The sequence below is a fragment of the Erythrolamprus reginae genome, chromosome 1, assembly GCF_031021105.1.
Source record: "Erythrolamprus reginae isolate rEryReg1 chromosome 1, rEryReg1.hap1, whole genome shotgun sequence".
Classification (NCBI taxonomy): Eukaryota; Metazoa; Chordata; class Lepidosauria; order Squamata; family Dipsadidae; genus Erythrolamprus; species Erythrolamprus reginae.
The window spans coordinates 28,141,967-28,165,309 of record NC_091950.1 but is presented as its reverse complement, the minus strand read 5'-3'; the positions used below and the strand labels follow the sequence as shown (position 1 = coordinate 28,165,309).

General features: G+C 44.1%; 1 protein-coding gene across 1 annotated transcript in view; it reads right to left on the bottom strand.

Moving 5' to 3' along the window:
* The window catches only part of CPAMD8 (C3 and PZP like alpha-2-macroglobulin domain containing 8), a 116,367-nt gene that overhangs the window by 11,338 nt on the left and 81,686 nt on the right, over positions 1 to 23,343 (bottom strand). Inside the window, exons 31-38 of the mRNA XM_070737511.1 lie at positions 21,914 to 22,000; positions 18,895 to 19,031; positions 16,607 to 16,762; positions 16,457 to 16,519; positions 13,599 to 13,837; positions 9,267 to 9,354; positions 5,236 to 5,310; positions 861 to 966 (exon numbers count right to left, since the gene is read on the bottom strand). Coding sequence (XP_070593612.1) covers positions 861 to 966; positions 5,236 to 5,310; positions 9,267 to 9,354; positions 13,599 to 13,837; positions 16,457 to 16,519; positions 16,607 to 16,762; positions 18,895 to 19,031; positions 21,914 to 22,000 — 951 coding nt within the window. The remainder of the gene's footprint in view (positions 1 to 860; positions 967 to 5,235; positions 5,311 to 9,266; positions 9,355 to 13,598; positions 13,838 to 16,456; positions 16,520 to 16,606; positions 16,763 to 18,894; positions 19,032 to 21,913; positions 22,001 to 23,343) is intronic.

The window sequence follows — 23,343 nt, the reverse complement described above, 5'->3', positions numbered from 1 at the left end:
TGCTTTCTCTTTCTCTCTCTTTCTTTCTCTCTCTCTCTTGTTTTCTTTCTCTGAGCTTCGCGGCACACCTGACCATGTCTCGCGGCACACTAGTGTGCCACGGCACACTGGTTGAAAAACACTGCCTTAAAACCTACCTCTGTTGTCAGGCATGGGAGAATTGAGATATTCCTTCCCCCTGGGCCTATACAATTTATGCATGGTATGTTTGTGTATATGTTCGGTTTTTAATAAGGGTCTTTTAATTATTTTAAATATTAGATTTGTTATATGTTGTTTCATTACTGTTGTTAGGCGCCCCGAGTCTGCGGAGAGGGGTGGCATACAAATGTAATAAATGAATGAATGAATGAATGAATGAATAAAAAAATAAAATGTCCTCCCAGAGCCTCTGGGTGAGCCAAAAATCAGCTGGCTGGCACACACATGCACGTTGGAGATGAGTTAGGGCAATGACTTGCATGCCAGCAGATATGGCTCCATGTGCCACCTCTGGCATCCGTACCATAGGTTCGCCATCACTAGAAGGTCTGATGTTTATGGGAACTTGGCAGGGGTGATTTTCATGAATGAACAGATGCAGCCACAAAGCATTCTTTTGAGTGGTTCAAGGCCATCCAATGCCCACCCATCTGGGCGGAAGCAGAAGGAGGACTGGACACGCTGGCACAATCTGAGTGGGCAACGTGACAAGTTTTTGGGTGGGGGGGACAAGGGACGTTGAACTTTCAACTGGGTGGGAAACTCAGAATCAGGTTTGCCAGCGTAGGTGCCAGGATGGCTCCGGCAATAAACTGGAACTTTGAGGAGTACTTTGACTTGGACTCTGATTTAGTTTGGATGCTTGACAACATACTCACCTGGCTCATAGTAGTCATACACCTTGATGGGCAAAGGAGCCGTCTTCCCCACAATGTATTCCCGGAAGGCCATAAACTTGACACAGGTCATACACTGGCTTGGAATCTGCAGGTGCGATTTAACTCTGTGAGGTCTTGAGTCAAGAGGGTTGGGAGCTCCCTGCTGCCCCCCCCCCTCACCCCAACAGCAGCACCATTTAGAAACATAGAAACATAGAAGTCTGACGGCAGAAAAAGACCTCATGGTCCATCTAGTCCAGTGATTTTCAACCTTTTTTGAGCCGCGGCACACTTTTTACATTTACAAAATCCTGGGGCACACCACCAACCAAAATGACACAAATCTAATTAATTAATTAATTAATTAATTAATTAATTAATTAATAAATAAATAAATAATAAATAAATAATAAATAAATAATAAATAAATAATAAATAAATAAATAAATAAATAAACAAACAAACAAACACACACACACACACACACACACACACATAAATAAATAAATAAATAAATAACCCCCTCATATATATAATCCCATGTAACATCCCCTTATAAATACAGTCAATCATCAATCATCCATCCTGAAATTTATACCACTGTCTCATTTATGGGTACTTCTCCTGTCTTTCCCCCTTTTCTCTCTCATGTTTCTCATTTCTCTCTCTTCCTCCCTTTTTCCCTCATTCCTTCTCCCTTTCACTTCTCCTCTTTTTCCATCCCTGTCTCTCTCCCCCCCTTATGTGTGTGTATGTATACACACTCCAACCATTTCCAAAACCAGGTGAGGGCTGGGGTTTAATTCTCTTTTATTCTTTTCAAAAACAGGTGAGGGCTGGGGGGTTTTTCTTATTATTTGGGTGCTTTTTACCATATGCTTCAAGAATCACCTCTCTCTCTCTCTTGTTTCTCTCTCCTCTCATTCTCTGCCTCAATCATTTTCTCATTTCTCCTCCCCTTTTTGTTCTCATTTCTCTCTCTCTCTCCTTTCCTTTTCCTGTCTCTTTTGCTTTCTTTTTTTCTCTCTCTCTCTCTTGCTTTCTTTCAGTATCTCTTGCTATCTCTCTTTTTCTCTCTTGCTTTTCTTCTCTCGTGCTTTTTCTTGTTCTTTCTCTCTCTCTGTTGCTCTCTCTCATTCTCTTATTTTCTCTCTCTCTCTCTTTTCTTTCTCTCTCTCTTAGTCTCTCTCTCTTGTTCTCTCTTATTTTCTTTCTCTCTCTTTCATGCTTTCTCTCTCTTGTTCTTTCTCACTCTCTCTCTCTGTTGCTCTCTCTCGTTCTCTCTCTTCCTTTCTTCTCTGTGGAGGCCAGCGAAGGTTTCCCTTAGTTTGAATGTTCCGAGCAAGCAGCCCCTTTACTGACAGCCCGGGACGGGACTGTGAGAGGGGTGGGCGTTCCCACAGCGCTTGGAGCGGCTAGCGGCCGGATCGCCAGCGCCGCTGCAGCCACCGCTGTGGAAGAAGCCGCACCCCAAAAAATCCGGAGAAAAGGAAGGATCGGGCGGGCGGGGACAGCCACAAGTGGAAGCCTCAGCCCTGGAGCCCCCTCGCGCCCATGGCTTCTCGTCGATGTCTCTGCCGGCCCGATCCGCTGGAGTGCTAATAGCAGCGGCGGGCAGGAGCCCCCCCCGCTATTCCCGCCGCCGCCACCGCTATTCGACGAGAAGCCATGGGCGCGAGGGGGGCTCCAGGGCTGAGGCTTCCACTTGCAGGAGCCCCCCCCCCCGCTATTCCCGCCGCCGCTGCTATTAGCACTCCCGATGCCACAAGTGAAAGCCTCAGCCGCTGCTATTGCCACCGTGGGGAGGCAGGGGCAGCCGCGGCTCCCTTTACTCCTACTGCCGCACCTCCCTGCCCCTGCCTCCCCACGGTGCCTCCGGCCAAACGCGCCGCTGGCTTCTCCGCCCTGCCCCATTGCCCGCCCACTCTCCTCCGCCGCCGCCTCCTGCCTTGGGGCGAGCAATCCGGGAGTCCGGGACTGTGTGGCTTTGCGCCATGAAGAGAAAACGGCCGACTTTTCCCTGCTGCCGTTTTCTCTTCATGGCGCAAAGCCACACAGTCCTGGACTCCCGGATTGCTCGCCCCAAGGCAGGAGGCGGCGGCGGAGGAGAGTGGGCGGGCAATGGGGCAGGGCGGAGAAGCCAGGGGCGTGTTTGGGGAGGCATGGGCAGGGAGGTGCGGCAGTAGGAGTAAAGGGAGCCGCGGCTGCCCCTGCCTCCCCACGGTGCCTCCGGCCAAACGCGCCCCTGGCTTCTCCCCCCTGCCCCATTGCCCGCCCGATCCGCCCACTCTCCTCCGCTGCCTCTCGCCGCGGCACACCGGTTGGGAAACGCTGATCTAGTCTACCCTTATGCTATTCCCTGTATTTTATCTTAGGATGGATATATGTTTATCCCAGGCATGTTTAAATTCAGTTACTGTGGATTTATCTACCACGTCTGCTGGAAATTTGTTCCAAGCATCTACTACTCTTTCAGCAAAATAATATTTTCTCATGTTGCTTTTGATCTTTCCCCCAACTAACTTCAGATTGTGCCCCCTTGTTCTTGTGTTCACTTTCCTATTAAAAACACTTCCCTCCTGGACCTTATTTAACCCTTTAACATATTTAAATGTTTCGATCATGTCCCCCCCTTTTCCTTCTGTCCTCCAGACTATACAGATTGAGTTCATTAAGTCTTTCCTGATACGTTTTACGCTTAAGACATTCCACCATTCTTGTCGCCTGTCTTTAAGGGAAAGCATTCAAAGAAATTCATGACCCCAAGAACATTTCTAATTCAGAGGGGGGGGGGGAGCTGTAAAAAAAGGGTGAATTGCAAAGAGGTTCTTTAGATTTTGTTAGCAAATGGATTCCTGTATTTGGAGTCCAATATTTATCATGAGGTAGATAAGGGGTTCTTTAAGTTATCAATAAGCAAAATGTCACCAGGGACTAAAACTGGTATATCCTGGACAGTCCAGTTCTCTCATTCTAAGACTTCTTGGGTCTTCATACACTAAGATTGACTACTGCAATGCGCTCTACATGGGTCTACCGTTTTAAAAAAGTGTTCGGAGACTACAATTAGTCCAGAACGCAGCCGCACAAGCTGTTGTGGGTGTGCCGCGGTACACCCATATAACTCCAACGCTCCGTGAGCTGCAATCAGTCTCCAGACACAATTTAAGATGTTGGTTATTACCTATAAAACCTTACATTTAATTAGAATTTTAAAGATTGTTTTTACTATTAATTGGATTGTTATTACTGTTTTTCTGGGGGGGTGGGGGGTGTTTCCCCTGTTTTTGTACATGCTGTGAGCCGCCCCAAGTCATCGGAGAGGGGCAGCATACAAATCCAATTAAATCTAAATCTAAGGCCAGATTATTTACAGGACCATTTTCTGCCTCACACGTCCCAGAGCCCACAGGGTTGGCCTTCTCCGTGTCCCATCAACCAAACAGTGCCAATTGGTGGGACTGCAGGGGAGAGCCTTCTTTGTGGTGGCTCCGGCTCTCTGGAACCAACTATCTCTGGAGATCTGCACCACACTCACCCTCCTGGCCTTCCAGAAAGCCTTAAAAACCTGGCTCTGCCTGCAAGCCTGGCTGAGGCCGCTGAGCAATAGCATGTAGCTCCAGCCCAGTACAAATGGTTTTATTAATGGGATTTTATACTATTTTTATACTATTTTTTATTGGTTGTACGCCGCCCAGAGTCTGAAAGGAATTGGGCGGCTCACAATTAAATTAAATTAAATTAAATTAAATTAAATTAAATTAAATTAAATTAAATTAAATTAAATTAAATTAAATTAAATTAAATTAAATTAAATTAAATTAAATTAAATTAAATTAAATTAAATTAAATTAAATTAAATTAAATTAAATTAAATTAAATTAAATTAAATTAAATTAAATTAAATTAAATTAAATTAAATTAAATTAAATTAAATTAAATTAAATTAAATTAAATTAAATTAAATTAAATTAAATTAAATTAAATTAAATTAAATTAAATTAAATTAAATTAAATTAAATTAAATTAAATTAAATTAAATTATTAAATTAAATTATTAAATTAAATTATTAAATTTTAAATTAAATTAAATTTTAAATTAAATTAAATTAAATTAAATTAAACTATTAAATTAAATTATTAAATTAAATTAAATTAAATTATTAAATTAAATTAAAGCCAAGGGAAGGAACAGCAAAAGAATGGATCAAGAATCACTAACATCTCATCTCCTAACAAAAAGAACCATCGTCCTTTTCTTTTTTTCCCCTCATTCATGGATAAAGGAGAGGTTTGTAGTTTAATGCTTACTTCAGATGAGGAGAGAATCAACGAGAGCATGTTTCTGTGAGGACTGTGATGAATCGAGTCTTACCTCATCAAAGTAGAAAAGGACCTTCCTGCCATCCACCTCATATCTCTTCAGACCAATTTGTTTGTTTGTGAGGAGCTGGAAAGAAAGCACAGGCCTTGGCTTAACATTTTCATGCCTAATGTTTATTTGAATCTCCTTCATTTCTCTAAAGCAGTGTTTCCCAAACTTGACAACTTGAAGATATCTGGACTTCAACTCCCAGAAGTCCCCAGCCAGCATTCGCTGGCTGGGGAATTCTGGGAGTTGAAGTCCAAATATATTCAAGTTGCCAAGGTTGGGAAACACTGCTCTAAAGGACGTGAAACATCAAGGTGTCCACTGGCAGGTTAGGAAAGTCAAAATGGTGGCTACAATCCTGGTAGCAAAGCACTGCCTTGCACTAAAAATCGCTTTGATGGTAGCTGCTGTTTTTGAGCTTTTCTTTTTACTGCACAAGTCAAAAAGAGGGCTGTGAAAATATTTACTGACCCCTTGCATCCTGGACATAAAATAATTATCTCCGTGACCGCCTTCTGCAGCACGAATCCCAGCGACCAGTTAGGTCCCACAGAGTGGGCCTTCTCCGAGTCCCGTCAACTAAACAATGTCGTTTGGTGGGACCCAGGGGAAGAACCTTCTCTGTGGCGGCCCCAGCCCTCTGGAACCAACTCCCCCCAGAGACTAGAATTGCCCCCTCCTTCCTCGCCTTTCGTAAGCTCCTTAAAACCCACCTCTGCCATCAGGCATGGGGGAACTGAGATATTCATTCCCCCTAGGCCTTTACAATTTATGCATGGTATGTTTGTATGTATGTTTGGTTTTATAATAAGGATTTTTTAAGTTGTTTTAGTATTGGATTGTTACATGCTGTTTTTATCATTGTTGTTAGCCGCCCCGAGTCCACGGAGAGGGGCGGCATACAAATCCAATCCAATCCAATCCAAATAAAGAAATAAAATGTTTCAACTGCTACTCTCAAAACAACGATATAGAGCACTACACACTAAGACAACTTAGAACAGATTTTTCCCAAGTGCCATCACTCTGCTAAACAAATAATTCCATCAACACTGTCAAACTAATCACAAAGGCTGCATTACTATTACTATCAGTCTTCTCATCGTTCCTATCACCCATCTCCTCCCGCTTATGACTGTAAATTGTTGCTTGAATCCTTACGATTTATATTAATATTGATTGTTTCTTGATTTCTTATTTGTATCCTATGACAATCATTAAGTGTTGTCCCTTGTGATTCTTGACAAATGTATCTTTTCTTTTATGTGCACTGAGAGCATGTGCATCAAAGACAAATTCCTTGTGTGTCCAATCACACTTGGCCAATAAAGAATTCTATTCTATTCTATTCTCTCCCACCCCTGGGGACATCCCTGTTACACAAGCTCATTTCTGAATAAACCTCACATCTTGCTCTCTTCATGAGGGGGTCACATTTCCTCTGGAATAATTTATTGCATGCCACAAGGAAGAAAGCAGGAAGTGGATGCCCAGCAACATGTAGATAACTTCACCCCTGTCTTTGAAATATCCAATTTTGCTTTTACTCTCTTGTCTCTCTATTTGTCCCATCCCCAAGTTGCCTGCCTAGAAGAGAGAGAGAGTTTTCAACAAAGATATGAAATAGTCCGTTAGATGAAAGTTTAAAATTTGGCTCAAGGCTGCATAAAATTCACCCAAAGATCCCATATATTCAAAGAATTACAGGTATTTTGCACCCGGCTATGCTGTACTGTATTATCAACCTTATTTGACTGTGCAGTAGGCTATGCTTTGAAGAATTTAAAATCAAAACAATCTGAACAGTAGCTCTAGAAAGTCCAATGCAACCGACGAATACATGATTTAATCTAAAAGGATGTGGATATTCTTTGCCAAATATGTCAATTGGGCCCAAGACAATTCCTATCATAAAGTCATACCATATTTTTCAGAGTATAAGAAATTATACTCTAAAAAATACACCTTAATTTTTGAGTAGGAAAACCGGGGGGAAAATCTGTTGTGGTTAGCTCTGGCCCAGCTCCTGCCCCAAGGACTGTGGATGTGGGGGAGACATCCACATGCTGCAGGCCTGTTTTGCCCCCGGTGGAATCTGATGATGAAGGCTCCTCTGACCAAGAAGACATGAGTGACAGGGAGGAGGAGAGTGTGGCAGACAGCTCAGAAGGAGATCAATTATCTAGCTCCTCCTTGGATTCAGAACAAGAGTTAATGATACAGCCACGCATGCAGAGAGCAATGCATAGACAACAACAACTGAGAGATTATTATCAAAGAAAATGAGGCCACCTGTGGTTGGGTGGGGCTGTGGTCATTAGTGAGGCTGCTATAAATAGCAGCCTGTGGGTTTGGCCATTGTGGAGGATTATCTGATCGTTGTTTCGTGACTGCTTTACTGACTTTGACCCTTTGTGTGCTGCTTTTTCCCCGCTTTGAAACTAAACCAGAGCAAAGTGTGTTTCACTTTGTGAAAGAAGGACTGTGAATTGCCTCACAGCTGCCAGCTAAGTATCACAGAACTGATAAGGGACTTGTACAAATTACCAGTTTGTTTGGAGATGAGTTCTCTTTGCTATACCAAAAGAGGGCTTAGGTTAAGTGAATTTTCCTTATAAAGAACATTGTTTTGAATTTTCAAACGTGTGTGCATCTGAAATTTGTACCTGTGAATTTTGGGGAGGAGTCTACCAGAGAGCCCGACAGAACAAAATCTGCCTACCAGATATTCATCTGGCTAACGTCCTTAGTCTGGTCAGCTTTAGCACATTATTTTATTCCCTGGTTAGGACTTAAAGTAGAGCAATGAAAAAAAGCCTGCACAGACTTAAGGCCTGGAAAACATTCTTTACAGAGAGTAACAGTGAAAGGGCCGACAAGGTAAGAACTGGGAAGATCATTAGCACCTAGTTAGGGCTGGGGGGGAAAAGCTTCGGAAATAGCTACATTCGGAATATAAGATCCACCCAAATTTTTAGCCTCTTTTTTTGGGGGGGGGGGGGGGAAGGTGTATCTTATACTCCAAAAAATACAGTATTTCTGAAAGATAAAAACATTGATTGCACCATCCCCATCCACCAGATTAAACTGGACATAGCAAGCAAGCTGGCAAACTAAGCATATTTTTGAAATTGTTACATATATTTTGAATGAAGAGCCAACAAGGTTAGAACAAGCACTGCAGAACAGATTTTTCCCAAATGCCATCACTCTGCTAAACAAATAATTCCCTCCTATCACCCATCTGCACAATTTCATCCATTAAGCCCCTAAAGTGGTTGATTGCCATTCAGAACTTTTTATTTTAATTATTTTATTGGATAAAGGGGGAGCAAATCAAACAATGAATTTATCCGAGGGTCCTATTTAGAGATGTTCAAGTCTTCCCGGAGTGTGGATCACATTGGCCTGCTATGACATATTGGAAGGTTGAACCCCAGAAGGTATTGGGTGTGGCCAGGACAAGAACAAAGTCTAATTTCCACTCATTTATATTTAATTAAAATGCACTCTAGTATAAAACTATACACTTCCAATTATGTTTTTCTTTTCTGACTCATTAAAAATTAACAATTTATGAAGCTTTCCAGTACTAAGCCCCACGCAGCAGTGGAAACTCAGATTGGGCTCTTATGTAATTTCATCAAAGGTAAAAAAAATCCTTCTATCCAACTTTATTTGCCTCCCCATTTTGTGTTTATCAAGATCCTTTCCAGCTTTGCTTTTGTTAAAGTAGAACCCAAATCCTTCATACAGAAGGAACAATATAACAGTGAGACTGTTAATATTAGATTTGTACCACTGTTATATTGTTTTTGCATTACTGTTGTGAGCCGCCCCGAGTCTTCGGAGAGGGGCGGCATACAAATCTAATAAATAATAATAAATAATAATAATAACTCAAGTCTACACCAAATCTATTCTTTAACACCGTATAGGACTCTAAGAGGGCATGACAGGGTAGAATATCCATCGGCTTTCAAAGACAAAAATAGAAGATTGGTGGAAAGGACCACAAAAAAGACTCCTCTCACCTTTTCTAGGCTTTCGATGTCGGCTCGGAAACCTGAGAACAAAGGGACCTCCAGGACTGCCATGTTGGAGGAGCCAGAGTGAAGCCACCTTCTCAGGACAACAAACCAGAAGGAAAGAGAAAAGAGAAATAATTAACAAATTACTGAATCAAGTCCTTCCAACTATTTGGATAACCGTGTGTGTGTGTCTGTGTGATGTACAGTTTATCTCTGGGGGGATAGAAACATACAGTGGAACCTCAAGATACGAACTTAATTGGTTCCAGGGGAGGTTCGTAAGACGAAAGGTTCGTAAGACGAAACATTGTTTCCCATAGGAAACAATGTAAAGTCAATTAATCCGTGCAACAAAAAAACCCCCCGCAAAAAACCGCTGCCGCCCGGCTGTCACCTTTTAAAACAGCCGGGCGGCTTCCCTCTCTCTCTCTCTCCTTCCTCCCTCCTCCTCCTCTTCCTCCTCCTCCCGTATTCCGCCTCCCTCCCAGCCCGCTAGGCAAGCCAGTGGTCCCCGTCACGGAGCACAGCCATGTGGGCTCCGCTCTGTTCCCTGCCGGCCTGATTGAGGGGCCGACGGTCTCCGCCAGGGAGAGCTTCCTGGCTTTCGTTCTTGTTGGATTCGCGACCTTTCATGCCCAGGAAGCTCTCCGAAGTGAGGAGAACCGCCGCTGTCGCCGCTCGGCCGTGCCTCCTCGCCCGCCGCCTGCCCAGGATGCAGACCTGCTGCCTCGCCTGCCGCCGGCCCGATCCTGCGTCTCTTGCTTCTGGGCTGGCTCCATTCTGTTCCCTGCCGGCCCGATTGAGGGGCCGGCGGGAAGAAAGCAAATGCCTCTCTTCGTTGCGCTGCCTGGCTGGCAGCGGAAGATGTAACCGAGCCCATGGGGCCGGGCTCCGTGGCTGGCAGGGAACAGAACGGAGCCTTCCACGGCAGCTACCTGCTGGGCTGGTAAGAGGGGGAGCCAAGCCCAGCCCCGTGGGCTCGGTTACATCTTCCGCTGCCAGCCAGGCCATGCTGGTGGAAGCGCAACAAAGAAAGGCATTCGCTTTCCTCCCGCACGCAGCCGTCTGACCGTGGGCTCCTTCCCGATCTCGGAGAGCTTCCTGGCTTTTGTCCTTGTTGCATTCGTGAGCTTTCATGCCCAGGAAGCTCTCCGAGATCGGGAAGCCGTCCACGATCAGTCGGCTGCGGGCGGGAGGAAAGCGAATGCCACGGGGCTGGGCTCGGCTCCCCCCCTTACCAGCCCAGCAGGCAGCCGTCGCGGAAGGCTCCATTCTGTTCCCTGCCGGCCCGATTGAGGGGCCCGCGGGAGGAAAGCGAATGCCTCTCTTCGTTGCGCTGCCTGGCTGGTAGCGGAAGATGTAACTGAGCCCACGGGGCCGGGCTCCGGCTTCCGCGCCGCTCGTCCCACCCATCGCACGTATCCAGCAGAAGCGGCGGGATTCAAAAGTGCTGGGGTGGGGGGGCTGTCGGGACACCCACCCACCCCAGCACTTTGAATCCAGCAGCTTCTGCTGGATACGGGCGATGGGTGGGACGAGCTGCCACAGCCACCGGCTTCCGCGCTGCTTCCCATCTGTCTCCTGAAGCTGAACGGCAAAGCCGAACTTCCGCGTTCGGCTTCAGGAGACAGCTGGGAAGCGGCGCGGCTGTTTTAAAAGGTCGCAGCCGGTCTGGGGGGCTTGCCAGCACCCCCCCGAACCCCGAACCCAGGTTCGGGGGGGTGCTGGGAAGCCCCCCAGGCCGGCTGCGACCTTTTAAAACAGCCGTGCCGCTTCCCAGCTGTCTCCTGAAACCGAACGCCAAAGCCGAACTTCCGCGTTCGGCTTCGGGAGACAGCTGGGAAGCGGCGCGGCTGTTTTAAAAGGTGACAGCCGGGCTGGGGGGCTTCCCAGCAACCTCCCGAACCGAACCCGGGGTTCAGAAAATTTTTGCCTCTTCTTACGAACTTTGTTTGTTACGAACTGGCGTTCGGGAGGCTTCTGGGAAGCCCCGCCGCCCGGCTGTCACCTTTTAAAACAGCCGCGCGGCTTCCCAGCAGTCTCCGAACGCCGGTTCGTAACTCAAAAAAAGTTCGTAAGAAGAGGCAAAATTTTTCTGAACCCCGGGTTCGTATCACGAGTTGTTCGTAAGACGAGGGGTTCGTATGTTGAGGTACCGCTGTAGAAACATAGAAGACTGACGGCAGAAAAAGACCTCATGGTCCATCTAGTCTGCCCTTATACTATTTCCTGTATTTTATCTTACAATGGATATATGTTTTATCCCAGGCATGTTTAAATTCAGTTACTGTGGATTTACCAACCACGTCTGCTGGAAGTTTGTTCCAAGGATCTACTACTCTTTCAGTGAAATAATATTTTCTCACGTTGCTTCTGATCTTTCCCACAACTAACTTCAGATTGTGTCCCCTTGTTCTTGTGTTCACTTTCCTATTAAAAACACTTCCCTCCTGAACCTTATTTAACCCTTTAACATATTTAAATGTTTCGATCATGGATGCTAATCCAGAGGACAAGGGCTGGAACCATAGTTCCCTCTAAGCTGAGCAGGTGAGCAATCGCTCACTTAAAAATCATAATCAACTCAGAGTTTTCCAAACCTGCCCAGAAGCCGAGAGGGAAATTTTATTATTATTTCTGTGTCGCCCAGTCCCGAAGGGACTGCCGCTCAGACACTATACTTTTCCGCCCACCCCAAAAAAAATTTAGAGAGAACACTGGCTGGAACAGCACAATTCTGGAAGATGACATTATTTAATTAAGGGGACGGAAGGAGGAAGCCAACCTGGCCAGAACTTACCGGGTGGGTAACGTCCATGGGAGACTGACTATATCTCAATAACTAGGCCAAGTGTACTACACATAGGACTATTGACTTGGTGAGTCTCAGCCAGTAGTGGGTTGTAAATCCCGTTGCTACCGGTTCACTTGTGTGCACATGCACACTCATGCACACAATGCTTCTGTGCATGCCCAGAAGTATCCCAGGCAGGTGTGGGGAGCCTCCTGCTGCTGCCACCGGTTCACTGAACTGGGCCAAACCAGGAACAACCCACCGCTGGTCTGAATATGGAATAGAATAGAATAGAATAACAGAGTTGGAAGGGACCTTGGAGGTCTTCTAGTCCAACCCCCTGCTTAGACAGGAAACCCTATACCAATTTAGAGAAATAGTTGTCCAACATCTTCTTAAAAACTTCCAGTGTTGGAGCATTCACAAGCTGTTGCACTGATTATTTATTTATTTATTATTTATTTATTTATTTATTTATTTATTTATTTATTTATTTATTTATTTATTTATTTATTTATTTATTTATTTATTTATTTATTTATTTATTATTATTATTATTTATTACTTGGAACAAACTTCCAGCAGACATGGTTGGTAAATCCACAGTAACTGAATTTATTTATTTATTTATGTATTTATGTATTTATTCATTCATTCATTCATTCATTCATTCATTCATTCATTCATACATTCATTCATTCATTCAATTTTTCTGCCGCCCTTCTCCTTAGACTCAGGGCGGCTTACAACATGTTAGCAATAGCACTTTTTAACAGAGCCAGCATGTTACCCCCACAATCCGGGTCCTCATTTTTCCCACCTCGGAAGGATGGAAGGCTGAGTCAACCTTGAGCTGGTGATGAGATTTGAACCGCTGACCTGCAGATCTAGCAGTCGGTTTTAGTGGCCTGAAGTACTGCACTCTACCCATTGCGCCACCTCGGCTCTTTTAATTGTTCTAATTGCCAGGAAATATCTCCTTAGCTCTAAGTTGTTTCTCTCCTTGATTAGTTTCCACCCGTTGCTTCTATCCCCTCTCCCAAGTCATGGCACCAGACCAGATTACCTCAGGGACTGCCTTCTGCTGCACGAATCCCAAACGACCAGTTAGGTCCCACAGAGTGGGCCTTCTCCGGGTCCCGTCAGCTAAACAATGTCGTTTGGTGGGACCCAGGGGAAGAGCCTTCTCTGTGGCGGCCCCGGCCCTCTGGAACCAACTCCCCCCAGAAATTAGAATTGCCCCCACCCTCCTCGCCTTTCGTAAGCTCCTTAAAACCCACCTCTGCTGTCAGGCATGGGGGAACTGAGATATTCTTTCCCCCTAGGCCTTTACAATTTACGCATGGTATGTTTGTATGTATGTTTGGTTTTATAATAAGGGTTTTTTAAAGTTGTTTTAGTATTGGATTGCTACATGCTGTTTATTATTACTGTTGTTAGCTGCCCCAAGTCTACAGAGAGGGGCGGCATACAAATCCAGTAAATAAATAAATGAATAAATAAATAAATAGATGAAGACGTTGAAGAGTATTGGGCCTCACCTCATGCACACCTCCACCATCACTTTGTATTCCTGATGGTCTTGATCAGAGGCAGGATCATCGTCATCGCCCAGAACCCGGTCGCGACGTGGGGCCCCTGCACGATTTTCCTCTGCAGAGACGAGCTTAGGTAGGCGTGGGGCTCGGCGGTGCCTCTTCAGCTTGGGCTCTTGTAGGTTCACCAGAAGCTGGAAAGCTGGCTTAGCCACAGGATCAGGGATATTGTAGGAGACATCAATCTGGTCAATATAAGGAGAAAGCACTGCATCTGCATCGTCCCATGAGAAACAGGCAGTCAAGAAGTATAAATATTGTTTAATATTTACAATGTTTTTATAATTTAAAAAATAAATCTAATTTATTCTGATTTTAACACATAATTGTATTGATGATATTATACACCACCCTGTGTATAATTATACACCACCCTGTATATAATAGGAGATGGACGGTTAAGAAAGAGGAAGGAAGGAAGGAAGGAAGGAAGGAAGGAAGGAAGGAAGGAAGGAAGGAAGGAAGGAAGATTGGGGGAAGGGAGAAAGGAAAAAATAAAGAAAAAGAAAGAAAAGGAAGGAAGGAAGGTAGAAAGGAAGAGAGAGAGAGAGAGAGAAAGAAAGAAAGAAAGAAGGAAGGAAGGTAGAAAGGAAGAGAGAGAAAGAAAGAAAGAAGGAAGGTAGAAAGGAAGAGAGAGAGAGAAAGAAAGAAAGAAAGAAGGAAGGAAGGAAGGTAGAAAGGAAGAGAGAGAAAGAAAGAAAGAAGGAAGGAAGGTAGAAAGGAAGAGAGAGAGAGAGAAAGAAAGAAAGAAAGAAGGAAGGAAGGTAGAAAGGAAGAGAGAGAGAGAGAGAGAGAAAGAAAGGAAGAAAGAAGGAAGGTAGAAAGGAAGAGAGAGAGAGAGAAAGAAAGAAAGAAGGAAGGAAGGTAGAAAGGAAGAGAGAGAGAGAGAGAGAGAAAGAAAGAAGGTAGGAAGAGAGAGAGAGAGAGAAAGAAAGAAAGAAAGAAGGAAGGTAGGAAGAGAGAGAGAGAGAGAAAGAAAGAAAGAAGGAAGATAGAAAGGAAGAGAGAGAGAGAAAGAAAGAAAGAAAGAAGGAAGGAAGGTAGAAAGGAAGAGAGAGAGAAAGAAAGAAAGAAAGAAAGAAAGAAGGAAGGTAGGAAGAGAGAGAGAGAAAGAAAGAAGGAAGGAAGGTAGAAGGAAGAGAGAGAGAGTGAGAGAGAAAGAAGAAGGAAGGAAAGAAGGTAGAAAGGAAGAGAGAGAGGGAGAGAAAGAAAGAAGGAAGGAAGGTAGAAAGGAAGAGAGAGAGAGAAAGAAAGAAGAAAGAAAGAAGGTAGAAAGGAAGAGAGAGAGAGAAAGAAAGAAAGAAGGAAGGAAAGAAGGTAGAAAGGAAGAGAGAGAAGAAAGAAAGAAGGAAGGAAGGTAGAAAGGGAGAGAGAGAGAAAGAAAGAAAGAAGGAAGGAAGGAAGGTAGAAAGGAAGAGAGAGAGAGAGAGAGAAAGAAAGGAAGAAGAAGGAAGGTAGAAAGGAAGAGAGAGAGAGAGAGAAAGAAAGAAAGAAGGAAGGTAGAAAGGAAGAGAGAGAGAGAGAGAAAGAAAGAAAGAAAGAAGGTAGGAAGAGAGAGAGAGAGAGAGAAAGAAAGAAGGAAGGTAGGAAGAGAGGATGAGAGGAAAGAAAGAAAGAAGGAAGATAGAAAGGAAGAGAGAGAGAGAAGAAGAAAGAAAGAAAGAAAGAAGGAAGGTAGAAGGAAGAGAGAGAGAGTGAGAGAGAATGAAAGAAGGAAGGAAAGAAGGTAGAAAGGAAGAGAGAGAGGGAGAGAAAGAAAGAAGGAAGGAAGGTAGAAAGGAAGAGAGAGAAAGAAAGAAAGAAAGAAAGAAAGAAGGAAGGTAGAAAGGAAGAGAGAGAGAGTGAGAGAGAGAAAGAAGGAAGGAAGGGAAGGTAGAAAGGACTAGAGGAGTGAGAGAGAGAAAGAAAGAAAGAAAGAAGGAAGGTAGAAAGGAGAGAGAGAGAAAGAAAGAAAGAAAGAAGGAAGGTAGGAAGATGAGAGAGAGAGAGAAAGAAAGAAAGAAGGAAGGAAGGTAGAAAGGAAGAGAGAGAGAGAAAGAAAGAAAGAAGGAAGGAACGTAGAAAGGAAGAGAGAGAGAGAAAGAAAGAAGGAAGGAAGGTAGAAAGGAAGAGAGAGAGAGAGAAAGAAAGAAAGAAGGAGGTAGGAAGAGAGAGAGGAAAGAAAGAAAGAAAGAAAGAAGAAAGGTAGAAAGAAGTGAGAGAAAGAAAGAAGAAAGAAGGAAGGGTAGAAGGAAGAGAGAGAGTGAGAGAGTGAGAGAAAGAAGAAGGAAGGAAGGAGGTAGGAAGAGAGAAAGAAAGAAAGAAAGAAGGAAGGAAGGTAGGAAGAGAGAAAGAAGAAAGAAAGAAAGAAAGAAAGGAAGGTAGAAAGGAAGAGAGAGAGAGAAAGAAAGAAAGAAAGAAGGAAGGAAGGTAGAAAGGAAGAGAGAGAGAAAGAAAGAAAGAATGAAGGAAGGTAGGAAAGGAAGAGAGAGAGAGAAAGAAGAAAGAAAGAAAGAAGGAAGGTAGGAAGAGAGAGAGAGAGAAAGAAAGAAAGAAAGAAAGCAGGAAGGAAGGTAGAAAGGAAGAGAGAGAGAGAAAGAAAGAAAGAAGGAAGGTAGAAAGGAAGAGAGAGAGAGAAAAAGAAAGAAAGAAGGAAGGAAGGAAGGTAGAAAGGAAGAGAGAGAAAGAAAGAAGGAAGGAAGGTAGAAAGGAAGAGAGAGAGAGAAAGAAAGAAAGAAGGAAGGAAGGTAGAAAGGAAGAGAGAGAGAGAGAGAAAGAACAACAGACTTATTGCTCAGGAAGGGGACTAGTATATGGTTTCTCACCTGCAAGAGGCAGCAGCCTTCCCCTTTGGCACTTACAAATAACCCTGTGGGAATGGAGGGGATCTGTAGAGAAAATAGAGTTTAATTTGAATGTAAACAAGCATACGTAGAGGATTTGGGAATGAAACAAAAAGAGTGAGGTCCTTTTACCACAGCAGTCTGAAGGAGCTTTTTGTTGGCTTTGTTTAACTCAAAAGTCTCTTGGTAGTCCAGGTTGGTAGAGGCCAATGAAATGGTGAGGTTGACCCCCCCAATGTAAGACAGGATGGCATATTCAGCCAGAGCTTGGAGGGCCACACAAGTATCCTGTCATTCAAAAGAATGAGAGAGAGAGAGAAAAAAAATAGTTAAAAAGCAATCTGAAATTAATGTCAAGTGCAGCTTCTATGCACTTTACCGTTCAATCCTCCTGTACACTACACAGGAGCAGTTATCTATTTGGCTTACAGTTCCTACAGCAGTTTTTCCAACTTGTCAGATTTAAGATGTGTGGACTTCAACTCCCAGAATTCCTTAGGCAGCCATCAGAAAACCATTGTTTTGCTCAGAAATTAAACAATGTTCGTGAGGAACCTGGCTTTGGCCTTCTTTTTCAAAAGTATCACACACTGAGTTACCCCTCTAAATGGGTTAGCTAACTTTTGAAGACCAAATGTTTTGTGGTGGCCTAGGTTTATGCTAATGTAGGAAATAGTTTTCAGCTAATAAGCATATTATCATAATCCTTCATGGATTGCGGCCTTGTTGTGGCAAAGGGGCCTGCATAGCTCAATGAAGCTATGAGCTATGCCATGCAGGGCCACCCAAGATGGACAGGTCAAAACAGAGAGCTCTGACAAGAAGGAAACCTAACCCCAAAAGTGAAAGTGATGTGCCGGTGTCTGCAGGCTGTTGGGGCCTGGATGGGTGCCAACAGACTCAAACTCAACCCAGATAAGACGGAGTGGCTGTGGGTTCTGCCTCCCAAGGACAATCCCACCTGTCCGTCCATCACCCTGGGGGGGGAATTATTGACCCCCTCGGAGAGGGTTCGCAACTTGGGTGTCCTCCTCGATCCACAGCTCACATTAGAGAACCATCTTTCAGCTGTGGCGAGGGGGGCGTTTGCCCAGGTTCGCCTGGTACACCAGTTGCGGCCCTATTTGGACCGGGACTCACTACTCACAGTCACTCATGCCCTCATCACCTCGAGGTTCGATTACTGTAATGCTCTCTACATGGGGCTACCTTTGAAAAGTGTTCGGAAACTTCAGATCGTGCAGAATGCAGCTGCGCGAGCAGTCATGGGCTTCCCAAGGTATGCCCATGTTACACCAACACTCCGCAGTCTGCATTGGTTGCCGATCAATTTCCGCTCACAATTCAAAGTGTTGGTTATGACCTTTAAAGCCCTTCATGGCATCGGACCAGAATATCTCCGAGACCGCCTTCTGCCGCACGAATCCCAGTGACCGATTAGGTCCCACAGAGTGGGCCTTCTCCATGTCCCGTCAACTAAACAATGTCGGTTGGCGGGCCCCAGGGGAAGAGCCTTCTCTGAGGCGGCCCCGACTCTCTGGAAGCAGCTCCCCCCTGAGATTAGAACTGCCCCTACCCTCCTCGCCTTTCGCAAACTTCTTAAAACCCACCTTTGTCGTCAGGCATGGGGGAACTGAGATATCTCCCCCGGGCCTATACAATTTATGTATGGTATGCTTGTGTGTATGTCTGTTTAATAATGGGGTTTTTTAATATTTTAAATTGTAAATTATTAGATTTGTTATAAACTGTTTTTATTGTGTTGTGAGCCGCCCTAAGTCTACGGAACGGGGCGGCATACAAATCTAATGAATGAATGTATGAATGAATGAATGAATGAATGAATAAATAAAATCTTCAACCTTAAATTATCTACAGTTGACCTCTCCCCTTTTCTAAGAGGTCTGTCAGGGGTGTGCATAAGCGCACCATTGTGCCTCCCGTCCGTGCCCTACTGTCTTTTTATCCTTTCTATCACTACTTTCTACTTAAGTTATGTTAATACAAACTATAAATCTATACAGATACAAAGTAAAATTTATGCTTGATCTTTTTGTAGATATAACAGAACAGAATTTCAAATAAACCAATAACACAATTGCCTGCGTCGAAGCGCACAACCCATTGTTGTTCATATAGATCATTAGCGGAGATGTAGTATTTTGAAAACAGAGGGTGAATGTAACCAGGATTCTTGAGGATTTTAGGATAAGCATTCTGGGCTGCTAGCAATATCTCTGGAGAGATGATAATCCCTACATTTAAAAACCCACAAATAATTAAAAAAATGCCAAGAAGTCTCCTCTAGTCTCTAAGGAAATGAAAGTCAGGTAATGAACCCTGGAATGTCTCATTTCTTCTTGGCTCACTAAAGCATTTTCTGGTTAGTGGCAGAACTACCTGCCCCAGTGAAGACTCACCTGGGTAGATGAGAAACCCCCCAGGGCATTCCTCTGCTGAGATAGCCACTTGACCACTGGCAGTGCAGATGCAACATCCCCCAGCACAGTGTACGTCAGCAAGGCGTAGGCTGTCATTTCAACTTCAGCAGATACGACTGAAAGAGAGAGAGGGGTGGCAGATAAAACAGTTCCCCATTCAGATCCTCTTATTTTGGCCCAGTCACAGGTTTCCATAATGGCTTTGTAATCCAGCAGCACAGGATTAATATAGGTGGGTTCCCTCTTCCCAAAGAATAGGCCAGTCACTGTCTTTGAGCTCGGTTAGGCCAGTGATTTTCAACCTTTTTTGAGCCGCGGCACATTTTTTACATTTACAAAATCCTGGGGCACACTACCAACCAAAATGACACAAAATGACATCTTAAGACACTCTCCTCTCTTTTTCCATCCCTGTCTCCTCCCCCCCTTGTGTGTGTGTGTGTGTGTGTGTATATGTGTGTGTGTTTGTGAACCATTTCCAAAAAACAGGTGAGGGCTGGGTTTTTTCTCTTATTCTTTGGGTGCTTTTTATCATATGCTTTAAATCAAGAGTCACTTCTCCCTCTCTCTTGTTTCTCTCTCTTTCCTCTCATTCTCTGTCTCAATCATTTTCTCATTTCTCTTTTTTCCTCCCCCTTTTGCTCATTTCTCTCTCTCTCTCCCTTCCTCTCCTTTTCTCTCTCTCTCTCTCTTTCTTTCTTTCTCTCTCTTTCTTTCTTTCTCACTCTTGCTTTCTCTCTCTTTCTCTCTCTCTTGATTTCTCTCTCTCACTCACTCTCTTTCTCTCTCTCTCTTTCTTTCTTTCTTTCTCTTTCTCTCACTCTCACTTTCTCTCTCAGCAAAAAGTTGCGAGACCGGAACCTGAGCTTCCTTCTTCGCGGCACACCTGACCATGTCTCGCGACACACTAGTGTGCCACGGCACACTGGTTGAAAAACACTGGGTTAGGGTAGGGGAAAAAACCTTCCACCCAGAGACCCCCAACCAACACACACAACTTCCCCATCCCACCAACAGTTCATCTCCCAATGACCCTGAACTGATGTAACCTCCCTATCACAAGACCCTCACTTGTCACATCCACACCTGAAGCTGTTATAAACAGAGGAACGCTGACATCCCCTAAACTCTGCTAAAGATATTACCTAGCCCAGTGATGGCGAACCTATGGCATAGGTGCCACCGGTGGCACACGGAGCCAAATCTGCTGGCACACCAGCCGTTGCCCTAGCTCAGCTCCAATGTCATGTGTGTGCTGGCCAGCTGATTTTTGGCTTGCACAGAGGCTCTGGGAGGGTGTTTTTGGCTTCCAGAGAGCCTCCGAGGGGATGAGGAAGGCAATTTTACCCACCCCTGGCTCCAGGGAAGCCTTTGGAGTCTGGGGAGGGTGAAACACAAGCCTACTGGGCCCACCAGAAGTTGGGAAGCAGGCCGTTTCCAGCCTCCAGAGGGCCTGCAGGGGGACGGGGGAAGATGTTTTTGCCCTTCCCAGGCATTCATTCATTCATTCATTCATTCATTCATTCATTCATTTATTAGATTTGTATGCCGCCCCTCTCTGCAAATTTGGGGCGGCTAACAACAGTAAAAAGACAATGTAAACAAATCTAATATTAAAAGTAATTTTAAAAACCCCAATTTAAAGAACCAATCATACATACAGACATACCATGCATAAATTTTATAAGCCTAGGGGGAAGGGAGTATCTCAATTCCCCCATTGAATTATGGGTGTGAGCACTGATAGTGCACAGGCACGCTCTTTTGGCACCCGAGGAAGAAAAGGTTCACCATCACTGACCTAGCCTGATAACAAAACATTTGAAAACCAACCCACAAGCTTGGAGAATGAACCTTCACCTTCATCCTACACCTGTTAGGGGTTCCAGATAGCGTCCAAACTTAAATCAGAATCCAAGTCAAAGTATTCCTCAAAGTTCCAATTTATTGCCAGACCCACAGTGGGAAACCCGAATCTGACACTTCCGAAGTTTCCCACCCAGTTGAAAGTTCACATCCCTTGCTCCCCACTCCCAAACTTGTCACGTTGCCCACTCAGGTTGTGCCATTATGGCAACTCCTCGTCCTGCTTCCACACAGGCGGTGGACAAAGGATGACCTTGAACCTCTTGAAAGAATGCTTTGTGGCTGCATCCCTCATGAAAATCAGCCCTCCCAAATTCCCATCATCATCAGGCCTTCTTCTGATAGTGTGGCGAGCTGGTAATTTCCCCCCCCAACTTCTATGCCAGTTTGACAACACCTGAGCTACAGGTATTCACCACTATTGCAAACCACCCCCCCTCCTCAGAATTCCTATAATTCTGTAGATTAGGCCTATGGAATTGGCAACCCATGGGCTGCCAATTCCAACCCATAGTGAAGATCATGCCCACCTAGCTCTGCAAAGGCAAAAAACGTTATGATACATCACACGATGCGATCAAGTTTGACACCTATGCTCTAGATGGGACTAATAGAAACATAGAAACATAGAAGACTGACGGCAGAAAAAGACCCCATGGTCCATCTAGTCTGCCCTTTTACTATTTCCTGTATTTTATCTTACAATGGATATATGTTTATCCCAGGCATGTTTAAATTCGGTTACTGTGGATTTACCAACCACGTCTGCTGGAAGTTTGTTCCAAGGATCTACTACTCTTTCAGTAAAATAATACTTTCTCATGTTGCCTTTGATCTTTCCCCCAACTAACTTCAGATTGTGTCCCCTTGTTCTTGTGTTCACTTTCCTGTTAAAAACACTTCCCTCCTGAACCCTATTTAACCCTTTAACATATTTAAATGTTTCGATCATGTCCCCCCTTTTCCTTCTGTCTTCCAGACTATACAGATTGAGTTCATTAAGTCTTTCCTGATACGTTTTATACTTCAGACCTTTCTCTCTCTCACTCCTAGCTGCAAAGTTAAGGTGATCCTGTGGTAAGATCGACAGCCAACAAATTTGACAATAAAATAAAAATAAATAATAAATTACCCGATTGGGAGAGGCCATCGCTGAATCCCATGAATGTGTCTTCACCAGTAGCAAGAGTTCCCATTATATTCCAGTGTGTGAAGCCATCTGAAAGAGAAAAAGAGATACATGGCCAAGCAGGCTTTTCCTGAAGACGTCTAGTGGATGTCTAGAAGCAGTGAGAGGTGGGGAGGCGGAGAAGGAGGGAGGGGAAGGGGAGAGAGGGAAATAGAGGAAGAGGGAAAGAGGAAGAAGTGGAGGGAGGGAGGGAGAGAGACAGACAGACGGAGAAACAGAGAGAGAGAGAGGAAGAGAACACTATATCAGTAAAACACGCAAAGCCTTGTTTTCTAACCATTTTACCAACAATGGTCATTTACATTTTCTTCTATGTAAAGAAGAATTATTTATTTATTCATTTTATTTATTTATTCATTTGCCCAATACATAAACACATAGGAAGAAAATAGACATGCGATAATATAAAAGAGGGTGAAAGTGAACTTAGAGGAGAGGATATATGAAAAGAAGAGAATATATAAGATAGGTGAAAGAAAGAAAGGAGAATTGGACAGGGGACGAAAGGCACACCATTATGTTGAGTCTCACTTTGATATATGCATATGTTGTGTCTGCTTGCTCACCCTTCAGGTTGCATGTGTGAGCATTTGCGTCAGGAAATACACAGCTAGTATATACTCCACCCAGGGTTGCATAATCCAAACCTAGCAAGGAGAGAAGCTCAAAACTGGGCAGTCACTAATATTCCAACTCACTACCCAACTGCTTTTCTCTTTAGATCTGAGTATCTATCTGAATATTGTATTGGCAGTTCTGTGTTAGAAAAAACTTCAGAGGAGAAGGATTTAGGGGTAGTGATTTCTGACAGTCTCAAAATGGGTGAACAGTGCAGTCAGGCAGTAGGGAAAGCAAGTAGGATGCTTGGCTGCATAGCTAGAGGTATAACAAGCAGGAAGAGGGAGATTGTGATCCCGCTATACAGAGCGCTGGTGAGACCACATTTGGAATACTGTGTTCAGTTCTGGAGACCTCACCTACAAAAAGATATTGATAAAATTGAACGGGTCCAAAGATGGGCTACAAAAATGATGGAAGGTCTTAAGCACAAAACGTATCAGGAAAGACTTCATGAACTCAATTTGTATAGTCTGGAGGACAGAAGGAAAGGAAGAGGGGACCTGATTGAAGCATTTAAATATGTTAGAGGTTTAAATAAGGTTCAGGAGGGAAGTGTTTTTAATAGGAAAGTGAACACAAGAACAAGGGGACACAATCTGAGGTTAGTTGCGGGAAAGATCAGAAGCAACGTGAGAAAATATTATTTCACTGAAAGAGTAGTAGATGCTTGTAACAAACTTCCAGCAGATGCAGTTGGTAAATAATAATAATAATAATAATAATAATAATAATAATAATAATAATAATAATAA